The 23,671-nt window shown below is 42.5% G+C and overlaps 1 protein-coding gene across 1 annotated transcript in view; it reads left to right on the top strand.

The window, feature by feature from the left end:
- Positions 1 to 1,803: 1,803 nt before the first annotated feature.
- Positions 1,804 to 23,671, top strand: part of Arhgap19 (Rho GTPase activating protein 19) — a 32,441-nt gene continuing 10,573 nt past the window's right edge. The window contains exons 1-8 of the mRNA XM_013017796.1: positions 1,804 to 1,889; positions 7,736 to 8,001; positions 10,524 to 10,604; positions 11,822 to 12,031; positions 14,569 to 14,795; positions 16,133 to 16,219; positions 19,701 to 19,766; positions 21,745 to 21,936. Of these exons, the coding sequence (XP_012873250.1) occupies positions 1,834 to 1,889; positions 7,736 to 8,001; positions 10,524 to 10,604; positions 11,822 to 12,031; positions 14,569 to 14,795; positions 16,133 to 16,219; positions 19,701 to 19,766; positions 21,745 to 21,936 (1,185 nt within the window). The 5' untranslated portion in view covers positions 1,804 to 1,833. The remainder of the gene's footprint in view (positions 1,890 to 7,735; positions 8,002 to 10,523; positions 10,605 to 11,821; positions 12,032 to 14,568; positions 14,796 to 16,132; positions 16,220 to 19,700; positions 19,767 to 21,744; positions 21,937 to 23,671) is intronic.

Raw genomic sequence — 23,671 nt, 5'->3', positions numbered from 1 at the left:
TGCTTTATGTTCATAATGTTCTTACTTCAATTGCTTCAGTTATGTCTCCAAGAAGCCTTTAAGAGTAATCACAGCTGTGATTATGTTTACTATGAAGGATTAAAGATCAATTAGGGACAAAGTATTGCAGTAGTTTTTGCTTCCATGATTCACACCAGAGAGGCAAATTTGGGTTCTCTGGGAAGGGAGCTAGGGGGAATGAAACAGAAGGTTCCTATTGCTTTGCCATGTGACTAAAGCAAGATGGCTCTGTGCAATTATCCCTCTATATCTATGGGGGAATGGTTCCTGGATCTCTAAATTGCACAGATGCCACAGTATTTCCTTAAAACCTACTCACAAACTTCTATACACCTTAAACCACCTAGGTTATTTACAATACATGATGCTATATAATTAGTTTTACTACTGTATGGGTTAGGGAATAATGACATGCACATATTCAATATAGCCAATTATTTTTTCTGAACATTTGGATGTGGGAGTAAACTCTCCTTGAGTGCCATTTTATGTGGTCTTCTAGTATCTCTGTCCAAGACAAAAATTTAGGAAATTGTGGGGTGCTGGTGGCTCGGGCCTATACTCCTAGCTACTCAGAAGGCTGAGATATTAGGGTTATAGTTAGAAGCCAGCCCAGACAGAGGGAACTCCGTGAGACTCTTATCCCCAGTTAACCAAAAGGTGGGGTATATTTCAAGTGGTAGAGTGTTACCCTTGAGTGAAAAAGCCAAGCAAGAGTGTAGTGAGGGCCAGAGTTCAAGTCTCCAAACTGGTATACATTAGACAAAATGAGTCTTGCATTGTAGAGGGCGACTTAATTACTTTCAAATTTGACAGTTCCATAATTCTGAAATTTAGGTATCAGGAAAACAATCATTGGTATTATATATTATTTGCTTTTTTTTTTTTTTTTTTGATCTGGTCGTGGTCCCTGAACTCTTGGCCTGGGCGCTGTCCCTCAGATCTTCAGCTCAAGGCTAGCGCTCTACCATTTGAGCCACAGCACCACTTCCAGCTTTTTTTTTCTGCTTATGTGGTGCTAGGGAATCGAACCCAGGGCCTCAGGCAAGCAAGGCAAGCGCTCTATTACTGAGCCACCTTCCCAGCCCCGGTATTATATATTATTTAAATTAAAAAATTATCTTTAAATAGCTGCACAAAGGGGTTTCAATCGAACATGTCAATTTAAGTACATAATGCATCTTTTTGTTTTTTGGTCGGTGGTAGGGTTTGAACTCTGGTCTTCTGGGCTTGGGCGCTGTCCCTGGGCTCTTCAGCTCAAGGCGAACGCTGTACGGCTTGAGCCACAGCGCTAGCTCCGGTTTTCCGGTGGTTTATTGGAGATAAGAGTCTCACGGACTTTTCTACCCGGGCTGGCTTTGAACCTTGAACCTCAGACCTCAGCCTCCGGAGTAGCTAGGATTGCAGGCGTGAGCCGCCAGCTCCCGGCTACATAATGCAACTTGATCCGTGTCATCTCTCCCACTTTCCTCCTCTGCCCCCTCAGGAAAAAATGTGAGCATGGGCTGTGAATTTCTAACTTGATCCCCAAAGTCGGCCTCATGCCAAAGCTTGATCCACAGGAGAAACATTTCCCCGGCGGTCTCGGGGCTAGGCGCGCCCCCGCCCACACTTTCTTTTCTGCGAGGACTAAGAGCCACCAATGCTGGGTAGGTATTTGAATCGACCAATAATATCACGGATCTGTTAAAGTTGAGGCGGGACATTTGAATTATCCAGTCACATCAGAGGTGCGGAAGCACCTTAGCCAATCCAAAAGCACGGAGGCGGAGTCTGAGCCAGGGGGGGCGGTGAAAGGAGCTGCTGACGAAGATGGCGGCAGAAGCGCTGGGCGAAGGGGAGGTGCCAGCCCGGGACTCCAGCCGGAGGTGAGCCAAGTTCTTGGTCCAGCTGCCTAGGAAACGAGGCTGTGGGCCGGTCGCACTGCCGCCCTCGCCTTGAGTCACGGAGACCCACGGGGCTGAACTTTGTTCCTTCCTCCCCTCATCGCGCGGGCGGCGGCCGACGGCCGAGGCGCGTTAGTGGGTTCCCGCGGCGTCGGCTGCAAACCCACCAATCGGGGCTGGCGGCGCTGCGGGCCTCGGAGGTCTGCGGGGGGGATCTGCGGGGAGATCTGCGGGGGGGATCTGCGGGGGGATCTGCGGGGAGGCTGGGCCACTGAAGCCCAGCGCTGTTAGCCAGGTCCCCCGCGTCACACAGCGTGCATGTCAGTCACCTCTGGTAGGAGCAAGGAACTGGAGGATCGGTTCGTAATGGATGTGCGTCCTGGGCCCGGCTCGGGAACCCCTCCGCCGCCAGCTGTAAGCCGGTCTCGTCTGTGCCCACGCCCCGGATGTCTACTTCAGAAAAGGATGGAACGAGACAGCCGGTTCAGAGTGCCCAGTACTGATCCTTGCGGATGAGCATCACTCCATGTGTGGTTTTCTTTTTCCTACCCCAGCCAAAGAACAGATCCCAAGTCGGGTGCCTGTGGCTCACGCCTGTAGTCCTAGCTACTTAGGAGGCTGAGATCGGAGGGTCGCTGTTGGAAGCCAGCCAGGCCAGGAAAGTCGATGAGACCGACTCCAGTTAATGGGAAGTGGAGCTGTGGCTTAGTGGAGTGCAAATCCACACACACACAGAGACATCCGGGGCGTGGGCACAGACGAGACCGGCTTACAGCTGGCGGCGGAGGGGTTCCCGAGCCGGGCCCAGGACGCACATCCATTACGAACCGACTTCCAGTTTTCTAGTGGTTTATTGGAGATAGGGGTCTCACGGTTTCCTGCCTGAACAGTGATCCTCAGAACTCAGCCTCCTGAATAGCTAAGATTATGGGCGTGAGCCACCGACGCCCAGCTCAAACCCCTAAATTGTAAATGTTTTCTTTTTTTTGTTTTCTGTTGTCAGCTATAGGACTTGAACTCAGGGCCTGGGTGCTGTCCCTGAGCTTTTTTTGCTCAAGGCTAGTGCTGTAACACTTTGAACCATAGCTTTATTTCTGGTTTTCTGGTGAAGTGGTACTGTGGCTCAAGTGGTAGAGTGTTAGTCTTGAACAAAAATCAGCTTTGGGACAGTGCCCAGGCTCAGAGTTCAAGCCCCATGACTGCGAGAGAGAGAGAGAGAGAGAGAGAGAGAGAGAGAGAGAGAGAGAGAGAGAGAGACGCGCGTGAGGGGAGAAAGAGGGGAGAGAGGGAGAAGGATAAGGGGAGGGGGAGAGGGAGAGACAGAAAGAGTGAGACAGAGGGAGAGGGAGAGAAAGAGAGAAAGAGAGAGAGGAAAAATCTCAGGGATTTCCTTGCCTGGGCTGCCTTTGAATCACAATCCTCAGATCATAGTCTCCTGAGTATCTAGGATTACAGATGTGAGCCCACCAGTGCTCGGTCTGTAAATATTTTCTTTCTTTCTTTTTTTTTTTTTTTGGGTCCAGTCATGGGGCCTGAACTCTGGGCCTGGGTCCTGTCCCTCAGCTCTTCAGCTCAAGGCTAGCGCTCTACCACTTGAGCCACAGCGCCACTTCTGGCTTTTTTCTTTTTGCTTATGTGGTGCTAAGGAATTGAACCCAGGGCCTCAGGCATGCAAGGCAGGCGCTCTACCACTGAGCCACCTTCCCAGCCCCTGTAAATATTTTCTAACCTTTGAATCTCCATGTTTATATCTCTTTTTGGTTTGGAATTCATTTTCTTGTGTATGATGTGAAGTAGGGAGCACACTCCCCTCCAAGTAAAGTATTCACCCTTATGCTTAACTCATCTTGCATAGCGTATAGCAGTGATAGAAATCCACTGTTGAGCTTCATGTATGTGTTGTAGAATACCATTAACTGCTCTAGTTTTTACTTGTGTTTGTGCCTACTTGTAGGAAAGTGCTCAGAGTTCTAATAAGTACTTCTTTTCAGAGCCCATAATGTGTCCTTGTGTCTTGTAACATGTCTGGAATTTGTGTAGGCTCTGCTGGGGCAGGGAAAGGAGAATTTCTTTGTCACACAAACAAGGACAAAGCCTTTTTCCTGTCTCTTCGATTTACCAATGCCTCATCAGAAGCTTTCAGCATTTATGTAAGAAATTTATTTTATTGGACTTGAGAAAATTTAACAAGTTGTTTTAAATATGATAGAGTAGGAAATTGTTTTTACTTAATTGTAGTGTTTTTGTTCCCCTTTAGTCTTTTAAGTCTTTTAAATGTCTAAGCTGTTTCTTGTATTGTATATTATTTGGAAAAAGATTAATGTTGATTTTGTGATATGGGAATAACAATAACAACAAGCCCCGTTATAGTGGGCTTTTCCATCATTTATTTTCCATTTTCTGTCATTTTCAGTCATTTTCATCTTGTAGACATTTGTACCAGATGCTCTACTCAGAAAAAGTGAGGAAAAGACTTAAAAAAGCCATCGCTTAAGAAAAATTAAAGTGTGGCATACTGAAGTGAATCAGCATGGCAGGGAACAGGGGGAAGCAGAGGAGAAAAGAAATGAGATTGCTATGTGTTACTTTTATTTTAGACTTTTAAGGTATGCTCTTTTCTTCTACTCCTTATAGATAGCAGAGGCAGCCTTATCTTGAAGGTATTTATTTTTTTACTTGCTTAGGGTATGTAGGAGAAGTTTGTAGAGGTGATAGCCAGGTAGGAAGTATTCTGTTCAGAAACACTAGCTAGGAGCTTTGTCCTTTAGTTCCTTCCCCAGTTGTGTGTTTGATCTAGTTTAGTACTGAAAGAGTCCATTGTGATTTAAAAAAAACATCTTAGAATCTTAATTGTGTTCTAGACTTTAAAAAAATAAATCTATTAGCATGATGTATTATATGTGTTTCTATTTCAGGAATATAATAGATGCTGTTCATGTACAATAATATATTAGAACTAGATTAATCTGAAATAAGTTATTCACAGAAGGATTGAGTTCCATAAAATGATTAGATGCAATAAATCCTACTTTGTTGTTGTAATAGTCCTTTTCTGGCTTTCTCAATAGGTGATAATTTCTTATTGGCAGTGATTATAAATAATAGATCTATCTGTATTGACTTTTGGTTCTTTTATTTTTTATTTTGCCAGTACTGAAATTTGAATTCAGGGCTTGGGTGTTGTTTCTTACCTTTTTTGCTCAAAAGCTGTCACTCTACCACTTGAGCCCACAGCTCTGTTACCATCTTATTGGTGGTTAATTGGAGATGAGAGTCTCACAAGATTTCCTCCCTGGGCTGGTTTCCAACCTTGATCCTCAGATCTCAGCCTCCTGACTAGCTAGGATTATAGGGGTAAGCCACTGGCACTCAGCTTGACATTGTTTTTACCTGAAATAAACTGACATTTGAAAAAGAGGTGTGTGTGTGTGTGTGCATGCGTGCGTGCGTGCGTGCGTGTGTGTGTGTGTGTGTGTATGTGTGTATGTGTGTGTGTCTGTCTGTCCTAACTTGAACTCAAGAGCTGGGGTGCTGTCCCTGAGCTTTTATACTCAAGGCTAGTGCTCTATCACTTGAGTAATAACTCCAATTCTGACTTTTTTGGTGGCTAATTGGAGATAAGAGTCTCACAGACTTTCTTGTCCAGGCTGGCTTCAAACTGCCATCTTCACAGTGCAGCTTCACAGTGTAGCTAGGATTATAGGTGTGAGGTACCAGTGCCCGGCCAAAACGCTCTTGTCAAAGACTTTAGAGAAAATTGCTTCTTATTCTAATTGCTTTATATTATCATTGGCTTCTTTAAGTTTACACAGAGAAGCCGGGTGCTGGTGGCTCACGCCTGTAATCCTAGCTACTCAGGAGGCTGAGATCTGAGGATTGTGGTTCAAAGCCAGCCCGGGCAGGAGAGACCTTGAGACTCCTATCTCCAATAAACCACCAGAAAAACCGGAAGTGGCTCTGTAGCTCAAGTGGTAGAGAGCTCACCTTGAGCTGAAGAGCTGAGGGACAGCGCCCAGGCCCAGAGTTCAAGCCCCACGACCGACAAAAAAAAAAAAAAAGTTTACACAGAGAAATAATCTATCCTAGTGTGTAAAAAGGTTGAGGAGACAACCATTCTGTGCTCTCTCAGTGACTTTTTGCCTTGAGAACCACACATTCATAGTTTTAAATTTTTGTGTGGTTTTATTATAATGCATTATAATTTTAGAGAAAAGAATCTAGTTAAACAACCAACTGATATTTGGATTATTAATTAATAATTCTACAATAACTTTTTTAAGGGAACAGAAATGAACTCTGAAATTTTCCTGTGCCTGTTTTCATTTACTATCATTGAAAATTACTCATGTAGTATTGGCAGACTGTCTTGTTGGTTTGTTGTTTCATATTTCAAAGTATCACTTTGCCTGGAACAGTACTTTGATACGTAAGGTATAGTAGATGACTTTTTATTTTTTGTCGGTTGTGGGGCCTGAACTCTGGGCCTGGGTGCTTTCCCTCAGCTCTTCAGCTCCAGGCTAGTGGTCTACCATTTGAGCCACAGAGCCACTTCCGGCTTTTTCTGCTTATGTGGTGCTGAGGAATCAAACTCAGGGCCTCATGCATGCAAGGCAAACACTCTACCACTGAGCCACCTTCCCAGCCCCTCACACATGAGTTTTAAGTTGTGATTGTTTTTATTGTGAAATGTTTGGATGAGTCAGGTGAATTTGCTTGACTTAAATGTGCTTACTTGTCCTTTCTGATTTGTGTTGTATCTATTATATAGTAAGAGTTAAAACAGCTGTTATAGTTCATTGATGATGGGTACAAACAATGATATATCTGCTGTAAGAGATGGAATAATACAGTTCTTTATAAAGAATCATGTATTAGAACTAAAAAGAATCTGGGTACTGGTAGCTCACACCTGTAATCCTAGCTACTGAGGAGGCTGAGATCTGTGGATCATGGGTCAAAGCCAGTCTGGTCAGGAAAGTTTGTGAGACTCTTTTCTCCAATTAATCACCAAAGAGCCAGAATTAGAGCTATGGCTCAAGTAGTAGAGCTTTAGCATTGAGCAAAAGAAGCTTAGGAACAGGGCCTAATTAAGTCCCAAGACTGGTACTTAAAAAAAAAAAGTAAAAAGGAGTCCTAGTAGTCATGCACTGGGGAAAAAAATATTTCTTAGATTTAAAAGAGCTTTTTGAGCTGGGTGGTGGTGGCTCACACCTGTAATCCTAGCTACTCAGGAGGCTGAGATCTGAGGATTTTGGTTCAAAGCCAGCCTGGGCAGGAAATCCTGTGAGACTCCAATAAGCCATTAGAAAACCAGAAGTGGTGTTCTGGCTCAAGCGGTAGAATGCTGGCCTTGAGCTGAAGAATTGAGGAGTGTAGTCCAATGTAACATGGGAGTGGAAAGCCTGAGATCAGGAACCTTGCAGCAAAGGCAGACGATGCGTGGATCAGAAGTCACCAGAATTGAGAGTTTTCAAATAAAACAGGGATGGGGATACAGCTCAGCAGTAGAGCTTGTGCCTAACATGCATGAGGCCTGGGTTTGATCCTGAGTACCACAAAGTAAGTAAATAAGTAAAATCTACTTATAGACGTGGGCAAAACAGAATTGCTATCCATTTTATGTACCTGTGTCTTCTGTTCTCTGAAAGCTTCTTGGTTACGAGGAACAGAATCCAAGAGCAGCTGCCTCAATTAGAGGAAGATGGTTGTAAGAAAGCCTCTGCCCCTGTGTGGACCCAGTAACCAATGAACCCATTGTGTAAAGCCGGGGGAAAAAACCCACACATACATGATCTCTTCAAAGATTCTTCTGTTTCATTTTTTTCCAGTGATGCCATCTGTAGTTTTGTTATCTGCAATAATTCTTCCCTTCGAGGTCAGCCAATTATCTTCAATCCTGACTTTTTTGTGGAGAAGCTCCGACATGAGAAACCTGAGGTGTTCACTGAGTTGGTGGTCAGCAATATCACAAGACTTATCGATTTACCGGGAACTGAGCTGGCTCAGCTGATGGGAGAAGTGGACCTTAAGTTGCCTGGTGGGGCTGGTCCTGCAACAGGATTCTTCCGGTCTCTGATGACTCTCAAGCGGAAGGGTAGGAGATGTATTTGTGACGTGTGGACCTGTCTCACTATTACCTAACTTCCCTCTTGACATTGCACATTCACTGAGAGTTTTGATCACCCTAAAACAGTTTTGGGGCATTTTCCCCATTTTTACTAGTAGAATATTAGGTAATAAAAAGTTTTTTTAAAAAAAGAGAAAAAAACGGGTTGGGAATGTGGCTTAGCAGTAGAGTGCTTGCCTAGCCTGCATGAAGCCCTAGGTTCAATTCCTCAGTACCACTGACACAGAAAAAGCTGGAAGTGGCACTGTGGTTCAAGTGCTAGACTTGAGCAAAAGAAGTTCATGGACAGTGCCCAGGCCCTGAGTTCAAGCCCTAAGACTGGCAAAAAAAAAAAAAAAAAAAAAGATGCTAATCTCTTCTTAGTACTCAGGATTGGACTCGGGGCCTCACTCATGTTAGGCCACTGAGCTATATTCTTAGCCTCTGAACTTTTTTTTTTGTCAGTTGTGGGTCTTGAACTCTGGGCCTAGGCGTTGTCCCTCAGCTCTTCAGCTTAAAGCTAGCACTCTACCACTTGAGCCATAACATCACTTCTGGTTTTCAGGTGGTTTATTGAAGAGTCTCAAGGACTTTCCTGCCCTGGCTGGCTTTGAACCATGATCCCCAGATCTCAGCCTCCTTAGTAGCATAGATTACAGGCGTGAGCCACTGGTGCCTTGCCTGAACATTTTTTTTTTTTTTTTTTTGTTTTTTTTCGCCTGAACTCTGGGCCTGGGTGCTGTCTCTGAGCTCTTCAGCTCAAGGGTAGTGCTCTACCACTTGAGCCACGCGCCATTTCTGGCTTTTTCTGCTTATGTGGTGCTGAGGAATTGAACCCAGTGCCTCATGCATACAAAGCAAGCACTCTACCACTGAGCCACCTTCCCAGCCCCTGGACATTTTTTTTATTGCACTAGTTTTCAGATATTTTCATGCTTTTATAGGGCAGATTCCTGCAATTCACCAACTGCCAAAAAGAGCACTACTTTTGATGAGAGATCCTATTTTATTTTACTAAATATAAGGAAATAATTAAGATAGAAAAATAGTTTTAGGGGCTGGGAAGGTGGCTCAGTGGTAGAGCGCTTGCCTTGCATGCCTGAGGTCCTGGGTTCGATTCCTCAGCACCACATAAGCAAAAAGAAAAAAGCTGGAAGTGGCGCTGTGGCTCAAGTGGTAGAGCACTAGCCTTGAGCTGAAGAGCTGCGGGACAGCGCATAGGCCCAGAGTTCAGGCCCCACGACCGGACCCAAAAAAAAAAAAAAAAAAAAAAAAAAGAAACAAGTTTTAGCATAAACAGATCAGGTCTTGTACCAACTCCAGTGGATAATCGGTTATGATTTGATAGTCATGGCTCAAGTTCTTTTTTTATTTTTGAGTCCGGTCGTGGGGCCTGAACTCTGGGCCTGGGCGCTGTCCCTCAGCTCTTCAGCTCAAGGCTAGCGCTCTACCACTTGAGCCACAGTGCCACTTCTGGCTTTTTCTGCTTATGTGGTGCTTAGGAATCGAACTCAGGGTCTCATATACAAGGCATGCACTGTACCACTGAGCCATCTTCCCAGCCCTCAAATTCTTTTTTTGTAGGTGTCGGTCTTGGGGCTTGAACTCAGGGTCTGGTTATGTCCTTGAACTTTAGTGCTCAAGGATAGTGCTCTATCAGTTGAGCTACAGCTCCACTTCTGGCTTTTACTGGTTAATTAGAGATAAGCATTTGCAGGCCTGGGCTGGCTTTGAACCACAGTCCTCATATCTTAGCCTCCGGAGTAGTTAAGATTACAGTTATGAGCTCCTGGCCCCTGGCTTTTAAGTTCCTTTTTGTTTGATTTTAGATTGTCACTAAGCTAGCCATTATTACTTAAAGAAGCAAATGGTAGCTGGGCACTGGTAGATCACATCTGTAATCTTAACTGTTTGGAAGGCTGAGATCTGGGACTGAGGTTCAAAGCCAGCCTGGGCAGGAAAGCCTGTGAGACTCTTAGATTAACTACCAAAAAGCTAAAAGTGGAGGTGTGATTCAAGTGGTAGAGCACCCATCTTTATTGAAAAAGCTCAGGGATACACCCAGGTCCTGTGTTTAAACCCCCAATAAATATCAAGACCAGCATGTGTTGGTAAAATGGTAAGATGTTGTTTTCCTTCCCTCCCTCCGTCCTTCCTTCCCTCCTTCCTTCCCTTCCTTCCTTCCAGTATTGAACTTGGAAAGAGTTGATTGACAGTTGTTCTAATTGAATTTCCTGGTTATTAGTGCTAAGGTTTTAAAAATTAAAAAAATTTAACATTAATATACAGAGGAGTTAATGTGATATTTGCATGTATGTGCATAATATGCTTTGATTAAATTCTTCCCATCTATATTAGTGTTTCTTCCCTGGTTCCTACTTCTTCCCCAGTGCTAAGTAAGGTGTTTGTTACTGACCTTAGGAAAACATTTGATGAACTGTGAAATAGGGGGAATGGTTTTATACTGTTTGTATAAAATATAGTCCTCTCCTGTTACGTGGTTTTTTCAGAAAAAGGAGTGGTATTTGGATCTCCACTGACTGAAGAAGGCATTGCCCAAATATACCAATTGATTGAATATCTTCACAAAAGTAAGACAATTTGTAGTTTGAATATCTTTATAAAAGACTTATTAGTTTGTTGACCTATGTTTAATGAGGAATTATCAATTTTCCATTGATTGCTAATAGCTTTGAGTTAGTAGTTGCCATTTAACCATCATCAAAGGAAGTAACCAATGATGTTAATTTCACATGGCAGTTTTTTTTTTTTTCTATGATGGGGCTTGGACTCAGGACCTCTGTGCTGTCCCTGAACAATTTTTGCTGAAGGCTAGCACTCTACCACTTTATGCCACAGATCCGCTTCTAGTTTTCTGGTGGTTAGTTGAAGATAATAGCCTCGTGGACTTTTCTGCTGGACTGGCTTCAAATTTGGATCCTCAGATCTTAACCTCCTGAGTAGCTAGGATTACAGGTGTGAGCCACAAACACTCAGCTTGTATATATATGTATATATATAAGTTAGTGTCTAGAGAATTACATTTACCCCTTTAGTAAAACAATTATGGAGCTGGGTGCCAGTGGCTCACGCCTGTAATCTTAGCTACTCAGGAGGCTGAGATCTGAGGATCGTGGTTCAAAGCCAGCCCAGGCAGGAAAGTCCGTGAGACTCTCATCTCCAATAAACCACTAGAAAACTGGAAGTAGGGCTGTGGCTCAAGCGGTAGGGTGCTCACCTTGAGCTGAAGAGTGCAGGGACAGCGCCCAGGCCCAGAGTTCAAGCCCCACAACCGACAAAAAAAAAGACAATTATGGAAAAATTTGGTGTGTATAGAATCATGACATTTATTCAAGGGAACATGATCTCTAAAATTCTGTGATGAACATACTCTTAGTTATGTCATCTGTGCCTGGCAAAACCTCCTTTTTAAAAGCTTTGTAGGCTGGGCACTGGTGGGTCACACCTGTCTGTAATTCTAACTACTCAAGAGGCTAAGATTTGAAGATGAAGGTTCGAAGCCAGCCTCGACAAAAAAGACCATGAGAGTCTCATCAAAAAGCCAAAGTCTTATCTCCAATACCTACCAAGACAAAAGTGGGGCCATGTCTCAAGTTATGGAGTGCTAGTCTTGAGTAAAATAGCTAAGGGACAGCACTCAGGTTCTGAATTCAAGCCCTACCATCACCAAAATAAATAAATAAATAAAGTCTTTGCAAGGGATATTTTAAGGGAAGAGTAATATGTTAATTATATCTTTTCTCTTTTGTTTTTTTCCCTGTCCTCTGTTTTTTTCCATGCTAAGCAGATTTGCGAGTAGAGGGTTTGTTTAGAGTACCAGGCAATAGTGTTCGACAGCAGATTTTAAGAGATGCTCTCAATAATGGAACTGATATTGACTTGGAATCAGGGGAATTTCACTCAAACGATGTTGCCACCTTGCTGAAGATATTTCTAGGAGAGTTACCGGAGCCCTTACTGACACATAAACATTTCAATGCACATCTCAAAATTGCTGGTGAGTATAGGAAGGAGGACATTTAACTATTTCAATTTAGTAAAATTATTTGGAATTTTCTGTGACTCATGGAAATTTTTTTTTTCTTTTTCTTTTTTGCAAGTTCTGGGGCTTGAACTCAGGGTCCTGGGCACTGTCCCTGAGCTTCATTTGCTCAAGGCTAGCACTCTACCACTTGAGCCAAAGTGCCACTTCTGGCTTTTTCTGTTTATGTGATAGTGGCACTCTACCACTAGGCCACATTCCCAGCTCCCAGAAATACTTTTTTTTTTTGTCTTCAATGGGCTTGAACTCAGGGCCTGGGCACTGTCACTGAGCTTTTTTGTTCAAGCCAGGTGCTCTACCACCTGAGCCACAGCTCCACTTCTGGCTTTTTGCTAGTTGGAGATGAGTCTTACAGACTTTTCTGTCTGGGCTGGGTTTAAACCTTAATCCTTAGATCTCAGTCTCCTGAGTAGCTAGGATTACAGGTGTAAACTACTGGCATCTGGCTTCAAATGTCTTTCTTGATAAATAAATGTTTATTAAGACAAAGGGCTGACTAGGGCCAGTTATTATTTATTTTTGTATCCCTGATGGACCCTATTATAGGCCTTTGGACATTTTAATTGCTCAATGAATGTATGCTTTTGGATTGGTTGGCGTCACACCTCAAATGTTATAGGTTTGATGGGTTTGTCTTAGTTTGAGACTTTTACTAAATATTTCTAATGGAGAGATGATTTCTACATTTGGAAATTAGTTTTTAAAAAGATTTTGTTCTCTGAGTAGGCAATACATTACTATGATTTATAGTTTCAAAAGCTTCAGAGAAAAGCCAGATGTTGGTGGCTCAGACCTGTAATCCTAGCTATTCAGGAAGTTAAGATCTGAGAATCATGATTCAAAGCCAGCAGGAATATCTGTGAGAATTTTCTTTTTTGGTCTGTCATGGGGCTTGAACTCTGGGTCTGGGCACTGTCCCTCAGCTCTTCAGCTCAGGGCGAGTGCTCTACCACTTGAGCCACAGTGCCACTTCTGGTTTTCTAGTGGTTAACTGGAGATAAGAGTTTCAACGATTCCTGCCCAGGCTGGCTTTGAACCGAGATCCTCAGATCTCAGCCTCTTGAGTAGCTAGGATTACAGGTCTGAGCCACCAGCGCCAGGCGAGACTCTTTTCTTTAACTACCAAAGAACCATAAGGAGAACCCAGTGCTGGTGGCTCACACCTGTAATCTTAGCTACTCAGGAGGCTGAGATCTGAAGATATGGTTCAAAGCCAGGCTGGACAGGAAAGTCTGTTAACCTCCAGTTAACTCACCAGAGAACCGGAAGTGGTGCTGTGGCTCAAGTAGTAGAGCACTTGCTTTGAGATGAAGATCTGAGGGACAGTGCCCAGGCCCAGAGTTCAATCCCATGACCAACAAAAAAACAAAACAAAACAAAAAGTGACAAAAAAGCCATAAGTGGAGCTGGCAAAAAAAGAAAAAGAAAAAGAAATCAACATCACTTGTCTCTGGGCAAAGAACTGGGTGCCAGAGAATAGAGTAGGGAAGAAGTTTTTCATTTTATATTCTCTGAACCTTTTTTTTAGTGTGTGTCAGTTCTGGAGCTTGACCTTAGGGCCTGGGCACTGTCCCTGAGCTTCTTCTGCTCAAGGCTATCACTCTACCACTTGAGCCATAGCACCACTTCTGGTTTTCTAGTGATTAATTCGAGATAGATTCTTATGAACTTTCCTGCCTGGGCAGACTTTGAATCATAATCCTCAGATCTCAGCCCTCTTGAGTAGCTAGGATTACAGGGTGAACCTCCAGTGCCCAGCTTTAATGGTCTGTTTTTTTTTTTCGGGGGGGGGGCCCAACCTGGGGATTGAATTCAGGGCCTGGGCACTGACCCTAAGATTCTTTTGCTCAAGCTAGCACTCTACCACTTGAGCCACAGTGTCACTTCTGGCTTTTTCTGTGTTTTTGGTACCGAGGAATGGAACCCAGGGCTTCATGCATGCTAGGCGAGCATTTTACCACTAAGCCACCTTCCCAGCCCTAATGGTCCATTTTTATCTCATCAATAGTTTCGTTCTTTGTGCTGTGTGGTTTTCTTTTTCTTTCCCTTTTTTTCTCTTTTCTTCCTTTCTGTGCCATTGGAGCTTGAATTTTTCCCCCCTCATCTCTGTTCTTTACCATTCGACTTATGCCTCTACTATTAGATCTTTGTTGATTAATAGGAGATAAGAGTCTCTCATTTGTCTGTCTGGGCTGGTCTCCTGAAAAGCTAGGATTAGAGCCATTAGTTACCATTGCCTGGCTGAGAATGTTTTTCTCTTTTCTTTCCCTCTTTTCCTTCCTCCCCTCTCTTCTATGTATGAGCTCTGTCTCTCCCCACCTTCCAGGGAATTGAACTCAAGGCACATTCTAGAGTGTTATTAGATTTTTATGTTTAACACATTTCTGCCTTTCTGCTTTTGGTATGAATTGAAGGGAGGAGAACAGTATGGCATTGAAGGTTTGTTGTTATTTTTTCCTTATTCCTTACGAGTAATTCGTTTTGTTTTTAAGATTTGATGCAGTTTGATGATAAAGGAAACAAGACCAATGTACCAGATAAGGAGCGGCAAATTGAGGCTCTTCAGTTGCTTTTCCTCATTCTCCCTCCACCCAATCGTAACTTGTTGAAGTTATTGCTTGATCTCCTGTACCAGACAGCAAAAAAACAAGATAAGAATAAGATGTCTGCCTATAACCTTGCTCTTATGTTTGCACCACATGTCCTATGGCCAAAAAATGTGAGTGTTGAGGGGAAGAGCAAAGATTGCTTTGTTTTCTTGGGCTGGGCCTCATCCTGTGGCCGTACCTTGGTGAGGCTATCAAGGTCCAAGGTCTAGTCTTTAGCTTTATGAGGTCAGGAACTTCCTTTATTAGTTCATTCTGGCCCAAGGGGCCAGCTCCTCTAACTTTCCTTATAAATCTTTCTTTATAAACCTGCATAGCAACTGAAATTACAGCTACTAAGTAAACTAGAATACTCATTTTGATGAATTAGTAATGACGTTATTTATTTTTAGCAGTAAATTCTTCTTGGGAAATCAAATGAATTCCTGAAGATTGAATGATAAATTTAGGATAGAGCTGTGTGACCTTATGGGATAGTATCATCAACCTTTCTTTTTTTTTGGGGGGGGTCCAGTTGTGGGGCTTGAACTCTGGGCCTGGGTGCTGTTCCTCAGCACCACATAAGCAAAAGAAAAAAGCCGGAAGTGGAGCTGTGGCTCAAGTGGTAGAGTGCTATCCTTGAACTGAAGAGCTGAGGAACCCAGGACCTCATGCATGCAAGGCAAGTGCTCTACCACTGAGCCACCTTCCCAGCCCTATCATCAACCTTTATAGGAGAGACACATAGATCAGTTTTACCTTGTCCTAACTTTTGTCTTCCTTATACATGCAGTTTTCTTGGATAAAGTTAGTTTGAATGGGCTTTTTGTTACTGAGACTATGATACTATCAGTGACTCACATGAAAATAAATTAGTCTTTTTTGTTTTCTTCAGTGCTGAGGTTTGAATTCAGATACAGATTGTGGTCTCTGTCCATTTTGAATATAAGACTAGATCTCTCTCTCTCTCTCTCTCTCTCTCTCTCTCTCTCTCTCTCTCTCTCTTTACTTATACTGGGGCCTGAACTAATGGCCTTAAGTTCTTACTTTGCTTTTCCTACTCAAGCTGGTAATGCTCTACTACTTAAGCCACATCTCCACTTCTGGCTTTTTGGTAGTTAATTGTAGATAAGTCTTTCATAGACTTTTCTGCCTGGGCTGGCTTTGAAGCTTAATCCTCAGACCTTAGTCTGGTGAGTAGCTAGGATTACAGGCATGAGCCACTAGTGCCCAGTCATGACCAACCAATGCCTAGTCCTAGACTATATTTTGTTTAGCAATATTGCCTACATGATAAGTTCTCAAGGATTTCCTGGTCACATCCACTAGAAACCTGCTAAACCAGAATCTACTCATATTTAGAGTTACTTTTGTTAGGGACAGAAATAATTACACATTTCAAAGAACAAGCTTATTGGTAAGTAATCCCAGCTCTTACTGTTCTTCATTTGCTTTCTTTTCCTCTGGATAGGTCACTGCAAATGACCTTCAGGAGAATATTACAAAGTTAAACAATGGGATGGCTTTTATGATCAAACACTCTCAGAAGCTTTTTAAGGTAGGTACAGGCAGTTTGGTTGGTGACGAGACAAGGAGGGTAGAGAGCAGAGTGGGATTCTAAATAAAAAGATAGGATATAACTAGAAATGTAAACTAGAATGGGACAGTGGCAAAACTCTCCCAGGGGGGAGGACTGGGCTGAGGAAATATCTGTCCTCTGGCTAATTGAGTCATTTCATTAAAGTCTGTACTTGCTGGCAGCTGCTAGTTTTAGCCTGCTTGTTTCCTGCCAGTCTAATTTTGAGGGTCTCACAAGCCCCCTTTATTCTGTCCCTTTCAGCTCAAATAGTGTTTCTGTCATGGTAATTTTCTCAAGAACTTTGTGGGTTTTCTGTGTATTTCAGAGTTTATTCTGTTAGACAAAAGCCATATATATATATATTTATTTATTGCAGATAAATCTTCTACCTTATTTGCTGAGAAGGTTGAGGGAAATCCCTTTAAGCTTCCTGAGGCCCTGTGGTTCAATGGAGAACATCTCAAAGACATGTTCTTACTTTTTAAAAGGGTTTTATGAGGCCAGGTGCTGGCTGGCAGCTCATGCCTGTAAGCATCCCTACTCAGGCTGAGATCTGAGGATTGCAGTTTGAAGTCAGCCTGGGCAAGAAAGCTCATAAGACTCTTGTCTTGAATTAACCACCAGAAAACCGAAAGTGGAACTGTGCTCACAGTGGTAGAGTGCAAGCCTTGAGTGAAAAAGCCCAGGGACATTGTTCAGGCTGAGTTCAAGCCCCACAACTGACAAAAAAAAAAAAAAAAAAAAAGAAAGAAAATAAAGAAAGGGTTTTGTGTTGCTGAAATACTCTTTTGATAATTTCTGGGGTTGTTGGAAAAACTTGTGCAGTCATATCCTGGCCTTTAAAATGCTCCTTGATAGTCTCTTGCCATCTAGAAAGGCTGAGAACTTTAAAGATCATCTACTACTACTACCTTTTTCTTGTGGTAAAATACTTACAAAAGTTACCACTTTTTAATGATTCTATTAACTACCTTTTTTTTTTTTTTGTCAGTCATGGTGCCTGAACTCAGGGCCTGGGCATTGTCCCTGAAATCTTTTGAGGTTCATGGTTATTGCTCTACCACTTTGAGCCATAGCTCCACTTTAGTTTTCTGGTGGTTAATTGGATATGAATCTCACAGACTTTTCTGCCCAGGCTGGCTTTGAACTGTGATCCTCAGATCTCAATCTCGTGAGTAGCTAGGATTACAGGCATGAGCCACCTGTGCCCAGCTAATGTTAACCACTTAAAAATGTCAAATTGTTATTATGAAGGTGATGTACAGAGGAGACATAGTCACATAAGTCAAGTAGGGTACATTTCTTTTTTTTTTTTTTTGGCGTCATGGGGCCTGAACTCTGGGCCTGGGCACTGTCCCTCAGCTCTTCAGCTCAAGGCTTGCACTTTACTACTTGAGCCACAGCACCACTTCCAGCTTTTTCTGCTTATGTGGTGCTGAGGAATTGAACCCAGGGCCTCATGCATGCAAAGCAAGCACTCTACCACTGAGCCACCTACCCAGCCCTTGGGTACATTTCCTTTCTTTCTTTCTTTCTTTCTTTCTTTCTTTCTTTCTTTCTTTCTTTCTTTCTTTCTTTCTTTCTTTCTTTCTTTCTTTCTTTCCTTCCTTCCTCCCTCCCTCCCTCCCTCCCTCCCTTCCTTCCTTCCTTCCTTCCTTCCTGTCTTTCTGTGTCTGTCTGTCTGTTTTTTTTGCCAGTCCTAGGGCTTGAACTTAGGGCCTGGTCACTGTCCCTGAGTTTCTTTGGCTCAAGGCTAATACTCTACCACTTGAGCCACAGCACCACTTCTGGCTTTTTCTGTGTATGTAGTACTGAGGAATCAAACCTAGGGCTTGATGTGTACTTAGGCAAGCACTCTGCCACTAAGCCACATTCCCAGACCCTCACTATTCTGCTTCCTATAAATTTGATTAAATACTTTATGTAAGTGAAGCCATATAATATATGTCTATTAAAAAATTAACATTGGGTTGGGGGTTTAGTTCAGTGGAAGAGTACCTGCCTGGTGAGCGAAGACCCTGAGTTTGGTCCTCAGCTCTGGGAAGAAAAAAAAAAGAACATTATTTATATAAGGATATTTCAATATGATACTTCACTACATGCATATATAATCTACCATATCAAACTTTTAAGTCAAGCCAGGCGCAGCTGGCTTACGCCTGTAATCCTAGCCACTCAGGAGGCTGAGATCTGAGGATCACGGTTCAAAGCCAGCCTGGGCAAGAAAGTCCATGAGACTGTTATCTCCATTTAACCACCTGAAAACCAGAAGTGGCGCTGTGGCTCAAGTGGTAGAGCCTTGAGCTGAAAAGCTGAGGGACAGTGCTTAGGCCCAGAATTCAAGCCCCACAACCCACAAAAACCAAACAAACTTTTAGATCAATTTCAACAGGATTCCTGTTATATTTTCTTTCTTTCTTTCTTTTTCCAGCCCTGAAGTTTGAACTCAGGGCCTGAGCACTCCTGAGTTTCTTTTTGCTCAAGGCTAGTACTCTACCACTTGAACCACAGAGCTAGTTTGGGCTTTTTATGTTTATGTGGTGCTGAGGAATCGAATCCAGGACTTCATGCGTGCTAGGCAAGCAGTTTACAACTAAGCCACATTCCCAGCCCTCCTGTTATATTTTCATACACACATAGAAAGTACTTTAGTCGTATTTGCCATCTCCTTGTACTTGGCATTGAGTAAAAGTCCAAGGGTCATTCAGGCTTCCTAGCACTGTTGATGTTGTGTACTTGTTGAAAATTACTTTAGTATGTATGATAGGTTTGTTCTGGGCTGTCTATCCCATTGGTGTATATGTGTCTTCATACTAGAACCACAATGATGTGATTACTTAGTTTCATAGCAGTTTTGAAATCAGGAAATGTCAGTCTTCTAACTTTGTTATTTTCCTCACTGTTTTGACTGTTCAGAGTCCCTTGAGATTCTGTATCGATTTTAGGCTGAGACCTGGAGGATCATGATTTGCAATCATCTGCATGTACAGTTCAAGTGGTAGAATTCCAGCTATGATCTTAGCAAGATTTGGGTTCAAGTCCTGGTATTGGCCCCCCAAAAATCAAAAACAAAAATGCAACCCCAAACAGAAACAACTATATTGGTGTCTTCTCACAGTTTTTCTTTCTTTTTTTTATTTTAATATGTTTTTATTGTAAAAATACTGTATAGAGGGATTACAGTTACATAAGCAAGGTAATGAGTACATTTCCTATCAAGCATTGTTGCCTCTTCCTTTTTTTTCTCCCCTACTATCCCTTCCTTCCTACCCCCCACAACTACACTCTTTCCCCTACCCCCTCACATTTTTTCTATCAGATTCATTGAGAAATCTATTTGGTGACAAGAGAAAGGAAGCTATGAAGTAGGTCTTTTGAACAATATTTTGCTTTTCCAGATAATATACTTGTCAGGTCCTACTAACCATTGGGTTCTGGTTTTCTTTTATGTCCTGCCCAGGCTCCTGCTTATATTCGTGAATGTGCCAGGTTGCACTATTTGAGCTCCAGAAATCAAGTCTCAAAGGTAAGAATGGGAAATTGTTCGTAACCCAAACAAGGAAATAGTTGATGTTAGTGAAGTTTTAAAACAAAGCATAACATCAGAGTAAAGCCATTTTTTAAGCAGCCAATGTTTTTTTTTTTTTTTTTCCTTGTTGGTCCTGGAGCCTGAGCCTGGGCTTGGGTGCTATCCCTCAGCTCTTCAGCTTAAGGCTAGCACTCAACCACTTGAGCCATAGCGCCACTTCTGGTTTTCTGGTGGTTTACTGGTTTACTGGTGCCCGGGCTGGCTTTGAACTACCATCCTCAGATCTCAGCCTCCTGAGTAGCTATGATTACAGTTGTGAGCCACCAGCGCCTGGCAAGATAAAAGTAATCTGTAATAGCAAGTATATTAAACATAGCAGGAAAAGTACAGTTGTACATAATTCATTTTTAAAGTTCATTGACATGGTAAAATTATCAAATGGCTAAAAGACTTGAGATTATATGAATTTAGAGAACTATAAGATACTTATTTACATACAAATGCATCTCATTATTGAGTTTTAATAGTGTTTAAAAAAACTTGGCAAGCACTTTTATGTAAGTTCTATTTAGTCTGTCTTGGCTAGACACTTAAGGTATTTTTAACTTAGTTTTAAGCTATTTTTAACTTACTTTTTTCCTGCATCTATTTATTTCTCCTTCTCATTCAACAAAGTCTTGATGTGACCAGAGAAACAATATTTGATGTTGAGTGTTAAATTAGAAGATGATTTTTCTTAGAGAACTGTCATTTTTATTCTTTTGCCATTGCTTGTCGCATTAAATTGTCACATGAGGAGATGAGCACCATCTAGATTCAGTTCTGATGGGCCCCAGAGTTGGGAGCGGTTTGTCACTTTAGTATTCAGATGGCTTATCATTATCATTATTTAATTAATTAATTAATTTATTCATTTATTTTTGGTTGGTCATGGGGCTTGAACTCTGGGCCTGGGCGCTATCCCTGAGCTCTTCAGCTTAAGGCTAGCGCTTTACCACTGGAGCCCCAGCGCCACTTCTGTGTTTTTTCCTGGTGGTTAATTGGAAATAAGAGTCTCACAGATGTTACTGCCTGGGCTGGCTTTGAACGGCGATCCTTAGATCTGAGGATCTGAGTAGCTAGGATTACAGGCGTGAGCTACCAGCTACCAGCATGAGCTGCCAGTCCTGGAGCTTAAACTCAGGGCCTGGGCACTGTCTCTAAGCTTCTTTTTGCTCAAGGCTAGCACTCTACTTTTTTTTTTTTTGGTCCGTCGTGGGGCCTGAACTCTGGGCCTAGGTGCTGTCCCTCAGCTCTTCAGCTCAAGGCTAGCACTCTCCACTTGAGCCACAGCACCACTTCCGGCTTTTTTCTTTTTGCTTATGTGGTGCTGAGGAATCGAACCCAGGGCCTCAGACATGCAAGGCAAGCACTCTACCTGAGCCACCTTCCCAGCCCGCACTCTACCTTTTGAGCTAAGTGCCACTTCCAGCTTTTTCTGTTGATGTGGCACTGAGGAATTGAACCCAGGGCTTCATGAATGCTAGGCAAGCATTCTACCACTAAGTCACATTCTCAGTACTCCAGATGACTTTTAAACTTAGGGCTTCACCTAGTTTTTCAAAAACTCTTAAGAGGAATGATGATGCTTTCTCTGCTTACCTTATAGGATAGAGTGAGGATTACAATAGATATGAAAATTGAATGAAAATTGAACTCATACAAATACTGTCCGGCAATATTCTCAGTGTACTTAGGTTCTCTGGATGGGTCATGTATTCTAATAATAGAACCTTTATTAATAGTTTCCTCTATGTTTTGTAGTTGTTTTTTTTTTGGTTTGGGAATGTTAAGAGTTTTCTTGTTCCTGGTTATAGAAGTATACCATATTACTACTCCCTCTGTTTTGATTCAATTTTTTTCATTATTATTTTTTGTGGGAACCAAAAAAACTGGCAAGCTATATTAATTCACTTACCTTTTAAATTTTCTTTAGGATGACCTTGATCTTACGGCTTCATGTCATGCTAAGTCCTTCCAGCTGGTAAAACCTAAGAAATGGAACCAGACAGATTCCTCCTCTCAGCAGGAGGAAACCCAGCAGCGGACAGAAGAGGCCCTGCGAGAGCTCTTCCAGCATGTTCACAATATGCCAGAGTCAGCAAAGAAGAAGCAGCTTATTCGACAGGTACTGGAAGGCGGGGAAATAGTAATGGGGCTTTAAGAATGTGAGCTGGAGCTGGGCACTGGTGGCTTACACCTGTAATTCTAGCTACTCAGGAGGCTGAGATCTGAGGATCGAGATTCAAAACCAGCCTGGGCAGGAAAGTCCATGAGACTCTTATCTCCAATAAACCACCTGAAAACCAGAAGTGGCGCTGTGGCTCAATTGGTGGAGTGCTTGCCTTGAGTTAAAGAGCTGAGGGACAGTGCTCAGGCCCAGAGTTCAAGCCCCACGAGTGACCAAAAAAAAAAAAAAAAAGAAAAAAAAAAGATTGTGAGCTGTAGAATCACAAGAGAATATCTTTCATCTCTTTGGGACAAACTTTGGCTCAGATAAGAAAGTAAGCTTATCTGACTGCAATTCCAATGTGCTGCTGTCCATTTAGAGGAAAAGTGGATGTGTTTGTGTTTCTGCAGTTACAGAGTAGTGTGGTTAGTGTAGTTTTGTTTTGAGAAAACCATAGTTACGGTATGTGTTCTAAGGTTTAAATCCTCTGGATTTTTTTTTTCTTGACATGTAACTTTTTTTTTTTTGGCCATTTGTGGACCTTGATCTCAAGGCCTGGGCTCTGTCCTTGCCTGAGCTCTTTTGCTCAAGGCTAGTGCTCTACCACTTTGAGCCACAATGCCAATTCTGGTTTTTGTGTAGTTAATTGGAGATAAGAGTCTCATGGGGACTTTTCTGCCTGGGCTTGCTTCAGACCTTGATCCTCAGATCTTAGCCTCCTGAGTAGCTAGGAATTACAGGTGTGAGCCACTGGCACCTGGCAAATATATGTCTTTCTGAATTGGACTTTTTGGTTTGGAAATAGTAATAGCAGTTTTTGTGTGTGAAGGTTGAAAAGGGTAGAGGAGATCTGTGTAGAGTAGCTGGTATAGCAGAGCAGATTAGTGGAGTTGTTTGCAACTAGAACTCTAAATTAGGGTCCTACTCTGATACTAGAAAGTAGCAATTCTAGTGGCCAAATTTGTTTATTTTGGAATTTTGGAGCAAAATTAGGTCATTCATTTGTCACTTTTAGGTGCTGTTCCTGCTCAGTTGATAGTTTAGTTTTTCAGGAATTTATTTTGTCTCAATTTTTTGAGTTTTTTTTCCCCCAGTCCTAGGGCTTGAACTCAGGACCTAGGCCTGGTCCCTGAGCCTCTCTGTGCTCAAGGCTAGCACTCTACCACTTGAGCCACAGCACCACTTCTGGCTTTTTCTGTTTATTTGGTACTGAGGAATCGAACCCATGCTAAGGAAGCACTCTACCACTAAGCCACATTCCCAGCCCTTCTTTTGAGTTTTATTTGAACAGGAGGGTCACTGTATTAGTCAGTTTTCCATATATATATATACACACACACACACACACACACACACACACACACACACACACACATATAATACATATACTATCCATGTATATAGTAAATACATGTATCTTACTATATATATCTGAAATAATTAACTTTTGATAAGAGAAGGTTTATTTTGGATCTCAGATTTAGAGTTTCAGTATATGATTGGCGACTCTATTATTTTTGGGTCTTTGGTAAAGCAGATAAAGTTAGGAGCAAAGCTTTTTTCCTCATGGTTGCCAACTGAGGAAAAAAGGGAGGAAAAGACCAGGATCTTACTGACCCCTTTCAGGGTACACTTCCAATGAACTAGATTCCCCACTAGGTCTTACTCTTAAGAGTTCTACTTCTGGGGGGGG

The sequence above is a fragment of the Dipodomys ordii genome, unplaced genomic scaffold (genome assembly GCF_000151885.1).
Source record: "Dipodomys ordii isolate 6190 unplaced genomic scaffold, Dord_2.0 Scaffold36, whole genome shotgun sequence".
Classification (NCBI taxonomy): Eukaryota; Metazoa; Chordata; class Mammalia; order Rodentia; family Heteromyidae; genus Dipodomys; species Dipodomys ordii.
This window is presented reverse-complemented; position numbering and strand designations above follow the sequence as displayed.